General features: G+C 42.7%; 1 protein-coding gene across 2 annotated transcripts; it reads right to left on the reverse strand.

Annotated features, from left to right (window-relative positions):
- Positions 1-411: 411 nt before the first annotated feature.
- Positions 412-19,852, reverse strand: LOC112224065 (neurogenic differentiation factor 2-like). 2 transcript variants are annotated; one of them, XM_024387358.2, is made up of 2 exons: positions 19,725-19,852; positions 412-3,188 (listed from the first exon to the last, which is right to left on the reverse strand). In XM_024387358.2, exons 1-2 carry the CDS (start codon positions 19,802-19,804, stop codon positions 2,114-2,116), a joined length of 1,155 nt encoding a protein of 384 aa, XP_024243126.1. In that variant the 5' UTR covers positions 19,805-19,852; the 3' UTR covers positions 412-2,113. The 2 variants fall into 2 exon arrangements, with proteins under 2 accessions (XP_024243126.1, XP_024243127.1); XM_024387359.2 differs by lacking the exon at positions 19,725-19,852 and adding an exon at positions 5,538-5,724.
- Between the last annotated feature and the right edge of the window lie 1,178 nt (positions 19,853-21,030).

Below are 21,030 nucleotides of genomic sequence, written 5' to 3' on the forward strand. Positions count from 1 at the left end.
GTTTGTGTGTGCCTTACCTGTTTGTGTGTGCCTTACCTGTTTGTGTGTGCCTTACCTGTTTGTGTGTGCCTTACCTGTTTGTGTGTGCCTTACCTGTCTGTGTGTGCCTTACCTGTCTGTGTGTGCCTTACCTGTCTGTGTGTGCCTTACCTGTCTGTGTGTGCCTTACCTGTTTGTGTGTGCCTTACCTGTTTGTGTGTGCCTTACCTGTTTGTGTGTGCCTTACCTGTTTGTGTGTGCCTTACCTGTTTGTGTGTGCCTTACCTGTTTGTGTGTGCCTTACCTGTTTGTGTGTGCCTTACCTGTTTGTGTGTGCCTTACCTGTTTGTGTGTGCCTTACCTGTTTGTGTGTGCCTTACCTGTTTGTGTGTGCCTTACCTGTCTGTGTGTGCCTTACCTGTTTGTGTGTGCCTTACCTGTTTGTGTGTGCCTTACCTGTTTGTGTGTGCCTTACCTGTTTGTGTGTGCCTTACCTGTTTGTGTGTGCCTTACCTGTTTGTGGAGGTTGCTACATTTCTCTATTACAGCACCTAAACTCTTCACCACTTAACTGTCCAGGATAAGACAGGGACTAAAGGGAGAAAGATGGAGAGATGTTGAAAGAGTGTATCATGGGTTGAAATATTTTTGTCAGGTTTACTCAAGCTAAACATAACTTAGATGAAGTATTCTGTGTGTGTTTTAGCTGAGGTTGATTTTCTCTATCAAAGCAGTCCGCCCCAACACATCAGCCTGAAAGACATAAATTAGACACATTCAACATGGGTAGTTGATAGACGTAACATCTGAATGTTTTCATTTTTGCACGTTTAACATAACCTAGATTGCGTCCTCTCTCTGTGTGTGTCTTACCTTGTTTGTGGAGGCTGAGTTTCTCACAGCACCCAAACTATCTACAACTTAACTGGACAGGGGCAGGATAAACATTCTACGTTACTATGCTAAACAAAAAAGTGGCAGGTAGCTAGCTAGCAGAGATGCAATGATGATGAGAGACAAGAACTTCCATAAATAATGATTGAATAAATATCCAATAGGCCTACATAGGCATAAACTATTATGGTTGGCGAGTCCGAGCTAACCAAGGTAGTTGGTGATGCTTAGGTATATAAAGGATAAGTACTTTTTTTTTTTAAATAGTGACGTTTCCGTTGATGGCACACGAGTAGAAGAACTGTCCATGGTCCTGACTCTGGTTGGCGACAGCTAGTGCTCGCGTCTTTTTTGCTGGCATGAGAGAGATCACATTTGTAAAATGATACACGCACTAGCGCCATTTACTCAGGAGCGCACTGCTGGTTCCAAAACCCCTCTTTTGAACAGGGTTATTCAAGGCATCCCTTATGTCTACAACGTTTAAAAAACGAACTGATAGCAGATTATGGGTTCTTAAATTAAATGTAAGGTTCCCTTAACCTTAATTATCCTAATGGATCCTACAGGAATCGTAAAGGTTGATTACTTTAAATTACCCCGAAGGATTTTCCAGGAAACGTTTATTTTTTAGGGTGTACAGTATACTAGGCTACAGACCTATTCCTAAAACGCCCATTAAGCGTTTGGTCAGTTTAATGAATTGTCTTTCGTTTCAATATTGGATTTGGAAACGAACCTAATGCAGAAAGTGGTTCTTGTCACTTAGATAGTTATGTACTCAAATAATGCATTTGTGATTCCATGGTGGAGCTCTTGCCCTTCAGCATACAGTGAGATTGACTCAATTTCTCAAGTCAGAAATAATTTATTTGGTCAACCACCTCATGTCAGATAATTATAAAATATTGTTTTATTTTTTGTTTTATAAGATGTTTCGTTCATGTAACACATTTTATTTTGAGTGCACTCGCATTATGCATACACGGCGACATTTGATTGGAAATATTGATTTCTGACATACCTTCAAAATGTGCATAACGACAATTCAGGAACGACATCAATAAAACAGAGAACCAACATTGAGAATATTGGTATTTCTCTCTCAATTCCTGCCACCCCACCTTCCGTTTTCTAAAAACCTCATCCAGTGTCAAAATGGATAGGCTATTATAGCCTAACGTTACGATTTTTAGTTGGGTATTTAGGGGTCCGGTGGGTTGTTAGGGTTTTGGTGAATTCAGTTGTGGTAAAGGACGTTAAGTTCCTCGTACACGGGCGTCCTGTCATGGTGCAATAAGTGCATGTCATGAAATGGCGGCGGCACGTTTTCAGAGTGCGCGGAACCGCTGCGCGCTCCCGATGTGCCGAACGCTAGTCCGTGGACTGCAGTGGCGCGCGAAGCAGACAGTCCAGAGTAGTGCATAGCATAGTGATAGTTCATGTCTGTGTCCGGCGACCCACACTCCTGTTGACTCACGGAAAAGTTGCCGTTGACGCACACAGGCGAGCTGTGATGGCCCCCATAGTCTGGGCTGTCGTACTCCGGGGAGATTGCCCCTGGGTAGACCGCGTCGCCGTAGCCGTAGTTATGGGTCCTCATATGCCGACTGGAGCCGGGTTGGCACTGAGGGCTAGACAGACGGGGACACTGGTAGGAGTAAGGGTGCACGGAGAAAGAGGAGTTGGGGACATGAAACCGGGCCCCGTCAGGACACTGCTCTGTCAAGAAGTTCCGAGAGTTGAGCTGCAGACAACCAGCTACTAGATTTGTGGTGGGCTGGGACAGGCCCTTGCACAGTGTCTGCACGTAGGATACTACATCTGGCCTTTTCCCATTGCGCAAGATCTCCCCGAGCGCCCAAATGTAATTCTTGGCCAGTCTCAGCGTCTCTATCTTTGAGAGTTTTTGCGTTTTGGAATAACAGGGGACTACTTTGCGCAAATTGTCCAGCGCAGAGTTCAAATCGTGCATACGCGTTCTCTCTCGTGCGTTGGCTTTTTGACGCCGCACCTTGGAGCGCTCAATTCGTGCTGGCGTCATCTTGCGTTTCTTTGGCCCGGGCTTTTCGGCTGTGTCTTCCCCCTCGTTCTCATCACCACAGTCCTCATCGTCGACGTCATCCCCAGCCATCTCGGACTGATCCCGGCTGCCTCCCTCTCTGGCGTCGCCGTCATCCAAGTCGTCGTCTTGCAGGGGACCCATGTCTTCCTCCTTGGTTTTGGAGTCCTCGCCCTCGCTGTTCTCCACCCAACCCGAGAGCTTCTGGACATCCGGCAGAACCTCGCTGAATAGCCTTGTCAACATGGTGGCACTGGAAAACACATCACAAGACAGATGAGAACTAGAAGCAGTTTCAGACAGTGCATGGTATTGGTGATAGGCTAGGTCTTATCCAAAATGAGATGTGTACCTATGTGTGCACTTGAGCCAAGTTCAATAGGCCTCTAATAGAATAGGCTAATGTTCCTATAAGAACTTTAGACATCGTGTTAATTCACGAGTCTAAAATGACTTTGATTAGGCTATTCGTCAAAATAACAGGCTATTATTAAATATATGTTTTATCTTAGTAGGGGGTTGCTGCAGAGGGGCGACAGACGGGACCAACTAAGCGCTTCCTTCATTTCTCCATGCACGTGCCTTGGCGTGCAGTCTCACAGCAGGTTTTTCGGTGCTGGCCCTATGGGCTGGCTCATCATAAGGTCCCATGGGGCACATTGTGCGGCGAGTAGACTCTTCCCCCCCCCCACACACACCATTTCTGGCCACATTCCAACACAGGCATAATAAATTGTGGACTAATTTTAGAATATACCCTACCCATAAATTAAAAGAAATTTCTGATAATATTCACAATTTACTTCGTTATTTGCATCGAATAATAACCGATTCTACGCATGTGTGAATGGCCTAAATGGTTATGCCAATTTGACATGACAGATTTGCTGTAAAATAGCCTTAGCTTTCTTTTCCTACCTTTCCCCTTCAACAATTAGCAGGCTGCCACAGCAGAACTAAGTCTTCAGTCTATATTTTTGTAGGTTATCTGGATTTGGAAAAAGAGGATAAAATCATCTCTGGACAACTATGTTTACAGTAACATGCTGACCAGAACGCTCTCGCGCGTGCGTCATCATGCGCATGTTGATTGTGTCCTTCTACACCAGACACGATCAGGACACACAGGTTTAAATATCAAAACGAACTCTGAACCAACTATATTCATTTGGGGACAGGTCAAGAAGCAAACATTTACGGAAATTTAGCTCGCTATCTTGCTGTTGCTAGCTAATTTGTCCTGGGATATAAACATTAGGTTGTTATTTTACATGAAATGCACAAGGTTCTCTACTCCGACAATTAATCCACAGATAAAAGGGTAAACCGAGTTTGTTTCTAGTAATCTCTCCTCCTTCAGGCTTCTTCATTGGACTTTATATGGCGGTGTTGTTTTCCTGGGGCCCAGAGTTTTTCCTGATCTGGTATCTTACCTAACCAACTTTGGACCCTAGTTGAGACATTTGATTTACTTCCATATAAACAGCTACTCCCGGTGTTATAGCCTACCGACGTTTTCAGTCGCAATTACCACATGTAATGATTTGCATGATATTGTTCAAAATTAACCCTGGTTTGTTGTAATGTTGGCCTACTGTAGCTTACTTTAATATTGTATGACAGGGTTAATCTTTCGGATAGGCTAACGTTACTTAATGACATGCTGTTATAGGAAGTCTGTATTTGGTCTTGAAGCTAAAATGTAATGCGTGTAGCCTACAGACAAGAATATAAAACCAATAATTGTCTGCTTGTGAATTGTTGCATTATTCAAGAGTGTAATATGGATCGGTTGCAATATACAAGAGTTTAATATGTTTATAAGAAACGTTTGTCATTGAATAGTTTGTGCTTACTGGCTAGTGGTATTTACTGTCATATTCATGGTCAACTTGAGCTACTGACCAAGAATGTCGCGTTGCCAGCCACAACGAAGGTAAGGCAAGGATGTAATGTGAATTGAAAAGTAGAATTCTCTTCCGCTACCACTCACTCTCCTTCATATCTTGTAGGGCCATAATGCTCTGACACACAGACACATTTACCGTACCCCATGTGCTGCTTAGTATGATTTCCTTTTGATTTGATTTTAGGTTCTGTCAAATGAAGTCTGTCCCTTAAATGGCTCCATTTCAAACGGAGATACGATTTCAGGGACTTTTAAAATAAAGTCCTAACCCTCTCTCAAAGGAAACGACTAAGCTCCATCGATAAGCCTCCGATATGAATAGAATAATGCATGTAGATTTTTAGTGGACCTATAATGCATGTCAAATTGATCGTTAAAGGCTTTCTTATTAAATGTAGTTGTCCGCGCTGTGCATGGAATCAATCCCTTCCCGTGTTCGCGTTACATGATAGCGCGGATAAAGAGCGTGGAGCAGGATTAAAATATGTTTTTGACTCTGTCACTCTTGATATGCGATAAAACAACGAGGGTTGAACAATATCATTTCATTCATGCGCAAGATACGCTGTAGCCTAGTTTCTCTAAAGAGCAATCTTATGAAATAACACATGTTCCATTCAACCTTTGTATAAATTCTCTCGTTGGTGTTAGTTCCATAATTCGTTGAGGGCCATCCCAAAAATGTAAACCTACCGCCGTCTTGGAGCTGGGTGAGAGGCGAAAGCGCGTTTGTTTAGACCGTCTCCGGGTGGCCAGTCCAAGTCCACACCGCTCCTGCATGGACACTTCAATTGGTGCGGCTGAAGTCAAGCTCGCTGCTTTTTCGCTGTGCTATCCCTACCCCAACTGCGCAGATACAGTAGTGCGGTATACTCTACCAGGGCTGGGTGGGTTACATACAAGCTATGATGCAAGGCCATATGGCTGACACATCATTGGCAAGAGTCATGACATGAGCGCGGGTGATTGACATGCGCCCGCATTCACAGAGAGTGCCTTCTGGAGGGAAGAGGGACTCGCCATCTGTCACAGCCAGTAAGAGAGAGAAAGAGAGTAACAAAAACGGAGAGAGAATAAAATGTTCTCGTTTGATGTCGTTTTTATGACAAATCTCACTCCTATCAGAGCATAGGCCTAACAATGGACACCCATTTATGAATCTATTTAGGCCTAGCTAGGTTATTCCTACTGTCTGGTGCTTTTTGGACCTCTTAATTTTTGAAAAAGAAAGTATGTTTTTTGTTTTTGTATTCTATCAGAAAAAGTACACGTTTGATTTTCCGAAAAACAGTCAAGCTCAGGTGCATTTTCCAACCTGTTAGTGTATACTTCTAACAGGGTGGACATTTGGAGCCTAAATTAGCCATAGCGCTTGTGAGTGAGCCAGATTGAGCTAGAATAATGGGGACCACTTGAACAGGATTTTAACTTCTCTATCAAACATATTTTACCATTTAGTAATTGGGTTCATTTTCTTCATAATTTAGCCTAACAGGGTGGAAATGTATGAGTGGAGCACACAGACTACCATGAAACATTGTAAAATAGATACAACTGAGTGTATATATTTATGTTGCTTTGTACCGTTGTTTTCCCACCAAAGAAATTGTGACACTTCCTGAATGTGGTGTCATTGCAGGACGGTGTTGTTTTCTTAAAGGAGAATTACAACAAAAGACATTGGTGGAAAGTTATTTCAGGGGCACACAGAACATCTAAAATAAAATAATAATAATAAATACAATAATTGTGAAAAACATGTCAATGAGAATTTTAACTAGGACTATAAAATAATGGAGACAGATTTTAAATATTGTATTATGTTATGGCTTATATTATATTTCTCATGGAAGTTGATGAATAACATCTGGGGGACATGGCAAAAACACCTACATCCAGTGAATTGTTTTTTTGAAAATGTATTGACTTCCCTTTCAATATCCATATTTTTGTGTTTTTTTAAGGACACCTGACCTTATAATTAAAGCCTAAGTTTCTATTTAACACTAAATAGGTGATATTTCCCGGGGACAGAAAATTCACATCACTATAGGAATGACCCAGCTATGTATTTAGGCTATATTAACAGAGATGTTATAAACTACATTACCAAAAGAATGTGGACATCGAACATCTCATTCCAAAATCATTCAAATGAATATGGGTTGGTCCCCCCGTTGCTGCTATAACAGCCTCCACTCTTCTGGGAAGTCTATACACTAGATGTTGCAACATTGCTGCGGGGACTTGCTTCCATTTAGGCACAAGAGCATTAGTGAGGTCAGGCACTGATGCTGGGCGATTAGGCCTGGCTCACAGTCGGCGTTCCAATTCATCCCAAAGTTGTTCGATGAGGTTGGGGTCAGGGCTCTGTGCAGGCCAGTCAAGTTCTTCCACATCGATCTCAACAAACCATTTCTGTGTGGACTTCGCTTTGTGCACAGGGAATTGTCATGCTGAAATAGGAAATGGCCTTCCCCAAATTGTTGCCACAAAGTTGGAAGCACAGAATCATCTAGAATGTCATTGTATGCTGTAGCATTAAGATTTCCCGTCACTGGAACTAAGGGGCTTAGCAAGAACCATGAAAACAGCCCCAGACCATTATTCCTCCTCCACCAAACTGTACAGTTGGCACTATGCATTGGGGCAGGTAGCGTTCTCCTGGCATCCGCCAAACCCAGATTAGTTCTTCGGAATGCCAGAAGGTGAAGCATAACTCCAGATAGCCATAGTCTCTGATCCACCTCTACGCAGACGACACCATTCTGTATACTTCTGGCCCTTCTTTGGACACTTAACAACAACCCTCCAGGCAAGCTTCAATGCCATACAACTCTCCTTCCGTGGCCTCCAATTGCTCTTAAATACAAGTAAACCTAAATGCATGCTCTTCAACCGATCGCTGCCTGCACCTGCCCGCCTGTCCAACATCACTACTCTGGACGGCTCTGACTTAGAATACGTAGACAAATTAGGTGTCTGGTTAGACTGTAAACTCTCCTTCCAGACTCACATTAAGTATCTCCAATCCAAAGTTAAATATAGAATTTGCTTCCTATTTCGCAACAAAGCATCCTTCACTCATGCTGCCAAACATACCCTCGTAAAACTGAACAACCTACCGATCCTCGACTTCGGCGATGTCATTTACAAAATAGCCTCCAATACCCTACTCAACAAATCGGATGCAGTCTATCACAGTGCAATCCGTTTTGTCACCAAAGCCCCATATACTACCCACCATTGCGACCTGTACGCTCTCGTTGGCTGGTCCTCGCTTCATACTCGTCACCAAACCCACTGGCTCCATGTCATCTACAAGACCCTGCTAGGTAAAGTCCCCCCTTATCTCAGCTCGCTGGTCACCATAGCGTCACCCACCTGTAGCACGCGCTCCAGCAGGTAAATCTCTGGTCACCCCCAAAACCGATTCTTTCTTTGGCCGCCTCTCCTTACAGTTCTCTGCTGCCAATGACTGGAACGAACTACAAAAATCTCTGAAACTGGAAACACTTATCTCCCTCACTAGCTTTAAGCACCAACTGTCAAAGCAGCTCACAGATTACTGCACCTGTACATAGCCCACCTATAATTTAGCCCAAACAACTACCTCTTTCCCTACTGTATTTATTTTATTTATCTCCTTTGCACCCCATTATTTTTATTTCTACTTTGCACATTCTTCCACTGCAAATCTACCATTCCAGTGTTTTACTTGCTATATTGTATTTGCTTTGCCACCATGGCCTTTTTCTTGCCTTTACCTCCCTTCTCACCTCATTTGCTCACATCGTATATAGACTTGTTTCTACTGTATTATTGACTGTATGTTTGTTTTACTCCATGTGTAACGCTGTTGTTTTATGTGTCGAACTGCTTTGCTTTATCTTGGCCAGGTCGCAATTGTAAATGAGAACTTGTTCTCAACTTGCCTACCTGGTTAAATAAAGGTTAAATAAATAAATAATAAATAAAAATAACGCGTTTCCACTGCTCCAGAGTCCAATGGAGGCGAGCTTTACACCACGCCAGCCGAGACCATGGAAACCCATTTCACGAAGCTCCCGACGAACAGTTATTGTGCTGACATTGCTTCCAGAAGCAGTTTGGAACTCGGAAGTGAGTGTTGCATTCGAGGACAGATTATTTTTACTCACTACGAGCTTCAGCACACAGCAGTCCCGTTCTGTGAGATTGTGTGGCCTACCACTTCGTGGCTGAGCCGTTGTTGTTCCTAGACGTTTCCATTTCAAAATAACAGCACTTATAGTTGACCGAATTTGACGAACTGACTTGTTGGAAAGGTGGCATCCTATGATGGTGCCACGTTAAAAATCACTGAGCTCTTCAGTTAGGCTATTCGGCTACTGCCAATGTTTATCTATGGAGATTACATGGCTGATTTTATACAGTTGTCAGCAACGGGTGTGGCTGAAATAGCCAAATCCACTCATTTGAAGGGGTGTCCACATACTTTTGTATATATAGTGTATATCACTTTCTTGCAATTAGAGAAAATATATAATCAATGTGAATTCCACACCAAACCACAAAGCTAACCACAAAGACAACCAAGGTAAATTTGGCTAAATGAGTCATTTGAACAGAGATAATCATGGCTGTGCTCTGAGAGAGCCTCCTAGCTTAGAGATGCCCACATGCCTGGCAGTGCTAGTGGGCAGGATACTGATGGGTGGTGGGACAATGTGGAATCAGAGGGGCAAAAGAAGAGATCGAGAGGCGCATGTTAAGGAATATGTATTGCGAATAAGCTTCAATAGCCACATTCTTAATACTTGTCCAAACCCTGAATTTCGGCAGGATATCCATCTGGAAATGGGGAGACCCAGGTGCCCAATATGTGCCAGCATGCATATATTCAATGACATGTGAGTTTCATGTCATTGAATATAATTGTCACAAGCTGAATAAAATTATATTTTGGTTGTTAATTTTATTTATATAAACTTTATTTGATTAGGCAAGTCAATTAAGAACAAATTCTTTTTTTCAATGACAGCCTACCTAGGAACAGTGGGTTAACTGCCTTGTTCAGGGGCAGAACAACAGATTTTTACCTTGTCAGCTCGGGGGGTTCGATCTAGCAACCTTACAGCCACTAGGCTACCTATCGCCCTATATTTAGTTTAGAAAATAAGTATTTGGAAATTGACAAGTGATTAAAATATGCATTTGTTAAAGATATTAAGACCTATATTGGCGCATTCGTCCGTTGCCATGGATTTGCATAATGCATTTTTGCATCCAACCAATCTGTGACCGTCTAGGCGTCAGATCTCGCCAACTAGCTAGCTAAAAAGAGATCTGGGGCCTTGTACCTGCTGGTACACATTTCTGTAGCCTAATACAAGCTTGTGTTCATCATGGTAGAAACAATTTGCTTAAATCATTAGTAAACTATATTGCAAAGCAATATACTTTGTACATGTTCGACTTGGGAAAGCAGTTAGCGATTGCCTTTACCGATTAAGATTTTACGCACAGGAGGGGGGGCCCAGACTATGCTTTGCACCCATGGGGGTGAAAGCTAAGCTCTGCCCCTGGACGGAATGCAACAATAGCCGTATTCCTTTAAATTGTATAATATTAGCTGGACCATATGGTAATAGCCATGGCCTATATACCTTTGATGATAGCATGATACAGAGCATGAGACAGAAGAAGCGTCAGTGCAGGACACTCAGGTATGCTTGTATTGATTGACATTAAACCTTTTCAAAGGAAATAATAAGAATGACAAAACTATCTGGCCTAAAGCAATTGACACAGTCTCAGATACAGGGTTTGAGGTCCACAACACTGCTGGTTTTCAATCTTCTCCTCTATTCTGGGACTAATACAGGTCTAAATGGGGAAACCTGGGCTGCGTTCAGCACGTGTTTACGTTCTGTAACCTTTAATTGAATGGAAACGGTGCTTTACTGAACGACCAGTTGAAAAACAGGGTTGGGTTGTGGGTTGTGGAACGCTGTCAGCATGGCCACTGCCCTTTAAATATGTCACTCTTTGCTTCAAGAAACGCCTCGCACACCCACCAAACGGTGGCAAACGTACCTCAAAGTCTGTTCAAGAACTTTTTGGGGAAACGTGTTGTTCAGTACAAACCGTTCTGCAACTTAGCAAACGTTCAAGCGAACGGAACGCACCTCAGGTGAGTGGGCTCTCCCAGCCAATCAATGACATTCAATCAATAAAGAAAACCAGCAGTATTGCAGACCACAAGGCTCGCACGCAAAAAAAGGAAGAGAAAAACCTGTGCACAGCAGTGTGTCTAGATCCCGTTGCTGGTTTTGGCATTATTATGAAATTATATTTGCTATACATTACAGACAAGATGGAAGCATTTTAGATAATGCTAGCCTTTAATTTAAGGCACTAACAAAGTTGTGGGTTCAATTCCCACCCAGGCTATTTCTGCTGGTTGTTGTTGCGGGGGAAAAATGGCTGCCCAAAAACGAATTACTCTGTGGCTGCCGGCTATAGGATACTCTTTCTTGGAATAGAATGGAATAGATACTTTATTGTGCATTTGAGGAACAGAAATGTGTCTTCTGCCTAACTCATACACACATGGAATGGCAAAGGGTCAGCCATGGAGCACAGTGCCACAGGATGGAGAGCAGTTTTATAGGGTTTAAGTGTCTTGCTCTAGGCCACGACAGCAGGTACCTGGGATTAGAGACCAGCAGCCATCAGGTTCCCACAGTTCAGTTTTTATGCCCTGCCCGGGCTTGAAACAGCAACATTCCATCTACTAATCTGCCTTCTGAACCTTTTACCAAGTGGTTCTCAACCTTTTCCAAGGTCCTTCTAAAATGCTTTCAGACAATCTGGGGACCTCCTACATCAGAGATAACATGTATATGCAAATTGTGATTGATATTCATTTGTCAACACTCAAAATATGAAAATTAACATTCTTTTAAATATTTTAATTCCTGATAAACAGTACTCTCCTATTAAATGTAATATATTTTGTCCTTACTGCAGCTATTTTCTATTTGTATGTTTTCTCCCTGCCTTCAGGGAGCCCCTAAAAACTCTGAGGCCCTCCTGGGTCCTAGCCCTCCTGGTTGAGAACCTCACCTGCTACCCCATTATCAACAACCCTAAAATAAGATGCGTTGGCCTATGTGCCCTTATAGCGTATGGCCCTGTTTCTGTTCCCTCATAAGGGGTTGAAGTTGGTTAAATACATTAAAGTGTGTTTTACAAAGTGGAATGTGCCAGTGAGTCTACCAATCAGCACCTTTGAGCATTACTCTGTATAGGATGCAAGGCTGACATCTAGTGGTCGTGAATAGGTACTGTAGTAGTATGCCTACACCTAAATCATTTCGTGTCTTTTTTTCAACTGCAATAAGACTGTTTGATACGACCACCATTGGCAATTTTAGCTTATAAATCTTGGTGGGGCAAACTCCAAAGTTTTTTTAGATGCATGCATCTAAACAATACATTAAAAGCAATTTAACCACAACAAACAGTGTCTACAAACTGTTAGGCCTCCATGAAGCTGTCCCGACAGCAGAGCTTTCCTTCCAGCACCATGGCGGGAATACCGCGACACCTGGCTATCTGCGGAGCCTCCTATGGTAGCAAAACAGATCAATCAGCTTAATTTACTGCCTTTTTAAAAACCATTACTGATATGTCTGGGTCACACCCTGATCTGTTTCACCTGTCCTTGTGATTGTCTCCACCCCCTCCCCAGTGTATTTATCCCTGTGTTTCCTGTCTCTCTGTGCCAGTTCGTCTTGTACGTTTCCAAGTCATACAGTGGTTTTCCTGTTCTGATTTTTACATTCTCCTTTTTCTAGTCCTCCTGATTTTGACCCTTGCCTGTTTCTGGACTTTGTATCAACCTGCCTGACCATTCTGCCTTCCTTGACCATCAGCCTGTCTGCCACTCTGTACCTCCTGGACTCTGATCTGGTTTTGACTTTTTTTCCTGTCCACGACCATTCTCTTACCTACCCCTTTGGATTAATAAACATTGTAAGACTCCAATTATCTGCATCTGGGTCTCGCCTTGTGCTTTGATAATAAGACTGAAAAGAGATGGTGGGTCACATATTAGCAGAACAGTGCTTTAATGGTATTACAGTGCCTTGCAAAAGTATTCGTCCCCTTTCACGGTTTTCCTATTTTGTTGCATTACAACATATTTAAATTGATTTTTATTTGGATTTTCATGTGATGGACAGTCCAAATTGGTGGCGAAAAAATTAACTAAAAAAAATCAAAAACGTTGCATATGTATTCACCCCCTTTGTATTCACCCCCTTACCCCCTTACCCCCTTTGCTAAGTCCCTAAATAAGATCAGGTGCATCCAATTACCTTCAGAAGTCACACAATTAGTTAAATAAAGTCCACCTGTGTGCAATCTAAGTGTCACATGATCTGTCACATGATCTCAGTATATATACACCTGTTCTGAAAGGCCCCTGAGTCTGCAACACCACTAAGGGGCACCACCAAACAAGTGGCACCATGAAGACCAAGGAGCTCTCCAAACAGGTCAGGGACAAAGTTGTGGAGAAGTACAGATCAGGGTTGGGTTCTAAAAAAATATCCAAAACTTTTAACATCCCACAAAGTACAATTAAATCCATTATTTAAAAAAATGGAAAGAATATGGCACCACAACAAACCTGCCAACATAGGGCTGCCCACCAAAACTCACTGACCAGGCAAGAAGGGCATTAATCAGAGAGGCAACAAAGAGACCAAAGATAACCCCGAAGGAGCTGCAAAATTTCCACAGTGGAGATTGGAGTATCTGTCCATAGGACCACTTTAAGCCGCACACTCCACAGAGCTGGGCTTTATGGAAGAGTGGCCAGAAAAAAAGTAATTGCTTAAAGAAAAAATAAGCAAACACATTTGGTTTTTGCCTAAAGACATGTGGGAGACTCCCCAATCATATGGAAGAAGGTACTCTGGTCAGATTAGACTAAAATGTAGCTTTTTGGCCATCAAGGAAAAGGCTATGTCTGGCGCAAACCCAACACCTATCATCACCCTGAGAACACCACAGTGAAGCATGGTGGTGGTGGCAGCATGCTGTGGGGATGTTTTTCATCAGCAGGAACTGGGAAACTGATCAGAATTTAAGGAATGATGGATGGCGCTAAATACAGGGAAATTCTTGAGGGAAACCTGTTTGTCTTTCAGAGATTTGAAACTGGGACGGAGGTTCACCTTCCAGCAGGACAATGACCCTAAGCATACTGCTAAAGCAACACTTGAGTGGTTTAAAGGGAAACATTACACGTTTTGGAATGGCCGAGTCAAAGCCCAGACCTCAATCCAATTGAGAATCTGTGGTATGACTTAAAGATTGCTGTACACCTGCAGAACCCATAAGACTTGAAGGAGCTGGAGCAGTTTTTCCTTGAAGAATCGGCAAAAATCCCAGTGGCTGGAAGTGCCAAGCTTAGAGAGACATACCCCAAGAGACTTGCAGCTGTAATTGCTGCAAAAGGTGACTCTACAAAGTATTGACTTTTGGGGGGGGGGTGAATAGTTATGCATGCTCAAGTAAACATTTTTTTGTCCTATTTCTTGTTTGTTTCACCCCCCAAATTATTTTGCATCTTCAAAGTGGTAGGCATGTTGTGTAAATCAAATGATACAAACCCCCCAAAATCAATTTTAATTAGGAAAAATGCCAAGGGGGGTGAATACTTTCGCAAGCCACTGGCTGTTTATTCTACATAGACCTGTTACTACATTTGAAAGTTATCAAAACCATTGTTTAGATTATCTACATAAATTCAGCAACTGCATTCTTCTGACCTATTCAAAGCTTTATCCATCATCTCACTTTTTTTATTTATCCATTATTTTACCAGTTAAGTTGACTGAGAACACATTCTCATTTACAGCAACAACCTGGGGTATAGTTACAGGGGAGAGGATGGGGATGAATGAGCCAATTGTAAACTGGGGATTATTAGGTGACCATGATGGTTTGAGGGCCAGATTGGGAATTTAGCCAGGACACTGGGGTTAACACCTCTACTCTTACGATAAGTGCCATGGGATCTTTAATGACCTCAGAGAGTCAGGACTTCCGTTTAACATCCCACCCAAAAGATGGCATCCTAGACAGGGCAGAACCCCAATCACTGCCCTAGGGTATTGGGATATTTTTTAGAACAGAGGAAAGAGTGCCTTCTACTGGCCCTCCAACAACACTTCCAGCAGCATCTGGTCTCCCATCCAGGGACTGACCAGGACCAATGCTGCTCAGCTTCAGAAGCAGGCCAGCAGTGGTATGCAGGGTGGTATGCTGCTGGCTACATCTGCCTGTAGTTATTGAACTCAACCTCCAAGTGTTTGGTTTGTTTTTATTGAGTGGTAGGAAACAGCTGAGGGCAAGGTTCTGACAAATGGGTGTGTCTTGGTGGTGGCAAGGTCACACCCCAAAAAACTCCCATGTAAAACCACACCCCCAAGCCAACTCATGTTTTGCTTCTGTCATGGCTTCCAGCATTTGTTGAGGAGTAAGCCAAAAAACAAGGTCAAATAAGCGGGTGAGGTTCCCCTTTAAACCTAACAACTCACATCAAATCTAATTTTATTTGTCACATACACGTGTTTAGCAGATGTTATTGCGGGTGTAGCGAAATGCTTGTAAACTCGGCCTAATCCTGCTAGAGTCAGATGTTGCCCACACCAATATGCACATTTCACAACACTTACATGTTCGATGGACGCACAACACTTCAAGATAGAAAAACAGCATGTGAGAGTCCGTCACTTGCATTTTCTCAAAACGGCATTCTTCTTTTTTGATGGGTTTTAACAGAGGTTGGCATCCAGTGTTTATGGTACCGCCGCCAGCAAGACAAAAGAAAATAGAAAACATGATACAAAATTTTGTACGGGTACAGCGATGGCTTCTTCCTTGCTGAGCGGCCTTTCAGGTTATGTCGATATAGGACTCGTTTACTGTGGATATAGATACTTTTGTACCCGTTTCCTCCAGCATCTTCACAAGGTCCTTTGCTGTTGTTCTGGGATTGATTTGCACTTTTCGCACCAAAGTACGTTCATCTCTAGGAGACAGAACGCATCTCCTTCCTGAGTGGTATGACGGCTACGTGGTCCCATGGTGTTTATACTTGCGTACTATTTGTACAGATGAACATGGTACTCTCTGGCGTTTGGACATTGTTCTCAAGGATGAACTAGACTTATGGAGGTCAACTATTTTTTGCCTGATTTCTTTTGATTTTCCCATGTCAAGCAAAGAGGCACTGAGTTTGAAGTACATCCACAGGTACACCTCCAATTGACTCAAATGATGTCAATTAGCCTATCAGAAGCTTCTAAAGCTATGACATAATTTTCTGGAATTTTCCAAGCTGTTTAAAGGCAGTCAATTTAGTGTATGTGAACTTCAGACCCACTGGAATTGTGATACAGTGAATTAGTGAAATAATCTGTAAACACTTGTTGGAAAAATTACTTGTGTCATGCACAAGGTAGATGTCCTAACCGACTTGCCAACACTATAGTTTGTTAACAAGAAATGTGTGGAGTGGTTGAAAAACAAGTTTTAATGACTCCAACCTAAGTGCATGTAAACTTCCGACTTCAACTGTAGCTAGAAATGGCAAACAAGTTCAGGTTCTAAAACATGTTCTTGGGCTTAAAATAACCCTACTGAACATTTCAGATGAAGTTTGTGAATTAAACATGAGCTTATTCTCTCACCGAGTTTAATACAAGAGTTTAGCATCTTGGAATAAAGAACAAATCCAATAACTTTTTAATTTTCAAGAATCGAATTCCTTCCCAACTTCATGCTTAATGGGAAACATAAGAAATTGCACAATAACATTTCCAATAACCTTTTTGAGTTATAAAACCTTCTTCATAAGACAGTTAAGAAATGTCTTCTTAAGGTTTTGATGAATCTCGGCCCTTTCATTTAATCCATATGTTGGTCACATCACATTTGTATTGCCTCATTAACCTACAGTATAGGTAACATAAATCACTGACTTCTATGCGCACAAACATACATTGCCTTGTCTGTCCAACATATTTTTCTGCATAACATCCTATTTGTCCCAAGTATGACAAACATATACACTGAGTGTAATAAACATTAAGGACACCTGCTCTTTCCATTACGTAAACTGACCAGGTGAATCCAGGTGAAAGATATGATCCCTCATTGACGTCACTTGTTAAATACATTTAAATCAGTGTAGATGAAGGGGAGGAGACTGGTTAAAGGATTTCTAAGCCTTGAGACAATTGCAACGTGGATTGTGTGCCCTTCAGAAGGGTGAATGGGCAAGACAAATTATTTAAATGACTTCGAACGGGGTTATGGTAGTAAGTGCCAGGCGCACCGTTGTGTCAAGAACTGCAACGCTGCTGGGTTTTTCACACGTGTCAAGAATGGTCCACCACCCAAAAAACATCCAGCCATCATGACACAACTGTGGGAAGCATTGGAGTCAACATGGGCCAGCATCCCTGTGGAACTCTTCGACACATTGTAGAGTCCAATCAAATTGTATTTGTCACATGCGCCGAATACAACAGGTGTAAACTTGACCATGAAATACTTACTTACAAGCCCTTATACAACAATGCAGTTAAGAAAATAGAGTTAAGAAAATGCATTTACTAAATAAAGTTTAAAAAAAAGTAACAATTAAATAACGATAACGAGGCTAAATACAGGGGGTACCGGTACCGAGTCAATGTGCGGGGGTACAGGTCCATTACCTGACGATTTGAGTCTGTTCTGAGGGCAAAAGTGGGGCTGGGGGGGTGCAACTCAATATTAGGAAGTTGTTCCTAATGTAAGAAATACTCAGTGTATAGTTTGCCCTATAAAACTCACACGCACACAGACATTCATTCCTCAACCACTTTCATCTTCTGATTCACTGTCCTCTTTTACATCTGTGCTGACCGAGCCATCATCAGCCAACATTTGAAAATGCTTGCTGGAGCTTAAATATGTTCTGCATTTGACATGTTCTGCATCTTTAAAAAGCCCCAGCTCTTGCTGGCAATACAAAAGGCCATTGTGTAGGTCTTCCTGTATTGTGTGCCTCTCCTCTGCTGCCCTAAGGCACATGTTATGCATCTTTAAAAAGCCCCAGCTCTTGCTGGCAATGCAAAAGGCCATTGTGTAGGTCTTCCTGCATTGTGTACCTCTCCTCTGCTGCCCTAAGGCACATGTTATGCATCTTTAGGCGTTGATCTGCGGTTTTATTCTCTCCGATGTCCGCTCGATTTTTCTGGAGAGCCACACAGCAATGGTTTGTCCATTTGAAAAACAATTTTAAGAAATGGTCATGAAAATCGTGAAGTTTGATAGAAATCTTTCATATAGTTCAAAGCACCTGGGTGAATGAGACGTAGATAACAGCAGTGATATGCCAGCGTGTGATGCAGTGTTAAACAACACTGAACTGGCTGTAGTACCTGCAGACTTTCTGACCAGGCCACAAGAGGAAGAGCACTACAGGACCAGGCTATGGATTGTAGCCAGCAGACAGAGAATCATCTTAGTCTGCAGACTTTCTGACCAGGCCACAAGAGGAAGAGCACTACAGGACCAGGCTATGGATTGTAGCCAGCAGACAGAGAATCATCTTAGTCTGCATACTTTCTGGCCAGGCCACAATAGTCTGCAGACTTTCCATAATTGCTGCACAGTGTTGGAGAGACCAGCGTACAATCCGGTTTCTCCATGGCCTTCAACCTTTTCTCCAGGCTGAAACGTGAACATTTATGTTAAAAGGTTTAAAACCTATATCGAGTAGCCCCAATACAGTGGGACAAATATAGAGACAACATCCTTCTTTTCAAGCTGAGTAGTCAACTGAGCGTTCCTTTTCATCAGTGATTGCCGGGGACATCCTGTCAGACCTTGAAAATATTATAAAGATATATAAGTGAAAATATAAACAGTATGAAAGCATCTCAACGTACAACTAACCAGTTAGGAAGGCAACATCCCTTTGAGTGTAGAGTGGATTATGCAGAGTGAAGTGTTGGTACTTCATGTACAATAGATTAAAGCAGGGGGGGGTACTCATGTTTCTGAGTTATGTAGTGGAAAGGGTCAGCTGAAAGCAGGAAGGGGTGATAAGTGTATAAAGTAACAGGAAGTAGCTATGCACTAGGACACAGGCTAAGCCAGACAGAAAGGGGTGTTTAGAGATGGTGAGAATAGGACACAGGCTAAGCCAGACAGAAAGGGGTGTTTAGAGATGGTGAGACTAGGACACAGGCTAAGCCAGACAGAAAGGGGTGTTTAGAGATGGTGAGACTAGGACACAGACTAAGCCAGACAGAAAGGGGTGTTTAGAGATGGTGAGACTAGGACACAGACTAAGCCAGACAGAAAGGGGTGTTTAGAGATGGTGAGACTAGGACACAGGCTAAGCCAGACAGAAAGGGGTGTTTAGAGATGGTGAGACTAGGACACAGACTAAGCCAGACAGAAAGGGGTGTTTAGAGATGTGAAACTAGGACACAGGCTAAGCCAGACAGAAAGGGGTGTTTAGAGATGGTGAGACTAGGACACAGACTAAGCCAGACGGAAAGGGGTGTTTAGAGATGGTGAGACTAGGACACAGACTAAGCCATACAGAAAGGGGTGTTTAGAGATGGTGAAACTAGGACACAGGCTAAGCCAGACAGAAAGGGGTGTTTAGAGATGGTGAAACTAGGACACAGGCTAAGCCAGACAGAAAGGGGTGTTTAGAGATGGTGAAACTAGGACACAGGCTAAGCCAGACAGAAAGGGGTGTTTAGAGACGGGATAAAACCTTAGGTCAGAGATGTAGCAACTGCTTATGTGACTTACTGTTGTTCTGCGAGAGTTTCCACGCATCTCTCCTGCCAGGTAAGGAACAACGTCCTCTTGTCTGTGAGGGTCTCCTTCATCTGACGGGTCCAAACTTCCACGTCCGACTGGGTGCTGCCTACGACATAACCAAGGGTTGCAGAACATAATAAACCACACTGGCAGTTGTGCTGAGTTCTACATGTGCAATGCTCACAGGTTAGAGAGAAATATCTTATGGACAATGTTAAGAATTTTACTCAAATATCAAATGGTCAGTGAAACCACAACAAGGATTTCATCATCAAATCAATCAAATGTATTTTATAAAGCCCTTTTTACATCAGCAGTTGTAAAACAGCATCACATAGTGCTTTACAGATACCCTGTCTAAAAACACCAAAGAGCAAGCAATGCAGAGTCAGAAGCACAATACAAGCAGCTCTTGGTGTGCTTGTCAGACAGATGGATAATCAGAACCGCATAGGGCACACAAACACACGTTCAAACGTTCATACTGTAGATGACCAGCAGGGTCAGGCAAAGACTGCAATGGCTATAGAGGGTGCAAAACACTCTAGGGTCAGATGGCTTTCATGTTTTAGGATGTCAAGGTTTATGGGTGGGGTGGGTTGTGGGGGCTAGTACTTTTCCGTTCACCTTCCCACCCATGGGAAAGACGATACTCAATCATAGGACTGACAGACGAGAGAAGTCTTCAGTCTAGACTTGAAGATCTGACTCTTTCACATCGGCAAACCATTCCATAAAGATGAGCTCTGTGGGAGAAAGCCTTGTCTCATGATACTGAAGCCCTGCTGCCAATTAATCTGATTGAATTTGCAGAAAAGGATCATTATATATAAATAAAAGTTATGAGCAAAACACATGGAATCTAACCTAGAATGCTGTTAAGCAACACCATCAACTCCTCCTTTGCCTCGGCTTCCTCTATCAGGACCTTCTGCCGACGGAGTTGTATTGCCGGTGCTATAACATCAGCGTTTTTTGGGGCAAAATGATATCAACACAATCCTGAACAATAGGTTGTCTCAATACTTAACTGATTTCCAGTTATACAGTTATACCTTGCTTCTCCCTGACCCTGGATGCGTAGTAGAGGGCATCTTTGAGGGCGTCAACACGATCATCTCTTTTGTGATCTTCACAAATGTTCTAACGTAGGACCACAACCTCTCCATCTGTTCTCCGTCAGCAAGCCCACTACCAGTCACACACCTGGTACCATTAGTGACCTGAAATGTAAAGTACATTCAGAAAAAATAATGAGCATTACAATGGGTGATGATGAATTAAAGGACAAATT

This window comes from Oncorhynchus tshawytscha, linkage group LG25, assembly GCF_018296145.1.
Source record: "Oncorhynchus tshawytscha isolate Ot180627B linkage group LG25, Otsh_v2.0, whole genome shotgun sequence".
Classification (NCBI taxonomy): Eukaryota; Metazoa; Chordata; class Actinopteri; order Salmoniformes; family Salmonidae; genus Oncorhynchus; species Oncorhynchus tshawytscha.

What these genes read in the sequence shown, in the direction of transcription:
- LOC112224065 (XM_024387358.2), bottom strand. Translation starts at nt 19,804, where the DNA reads ATGAAGGAGACCCTCACAGACAAGAGGACGTTGTTCCTTACCTGGCAG. An exon ending in GAAACTCTCGCAGAACAACA is followed by an intron (nt 3,189 to 19,724) that starts GTAAGTCACATA and finishes TGTGTTTTCCAG; the next exon opens with TGCCACCATGTTGACAAGGC.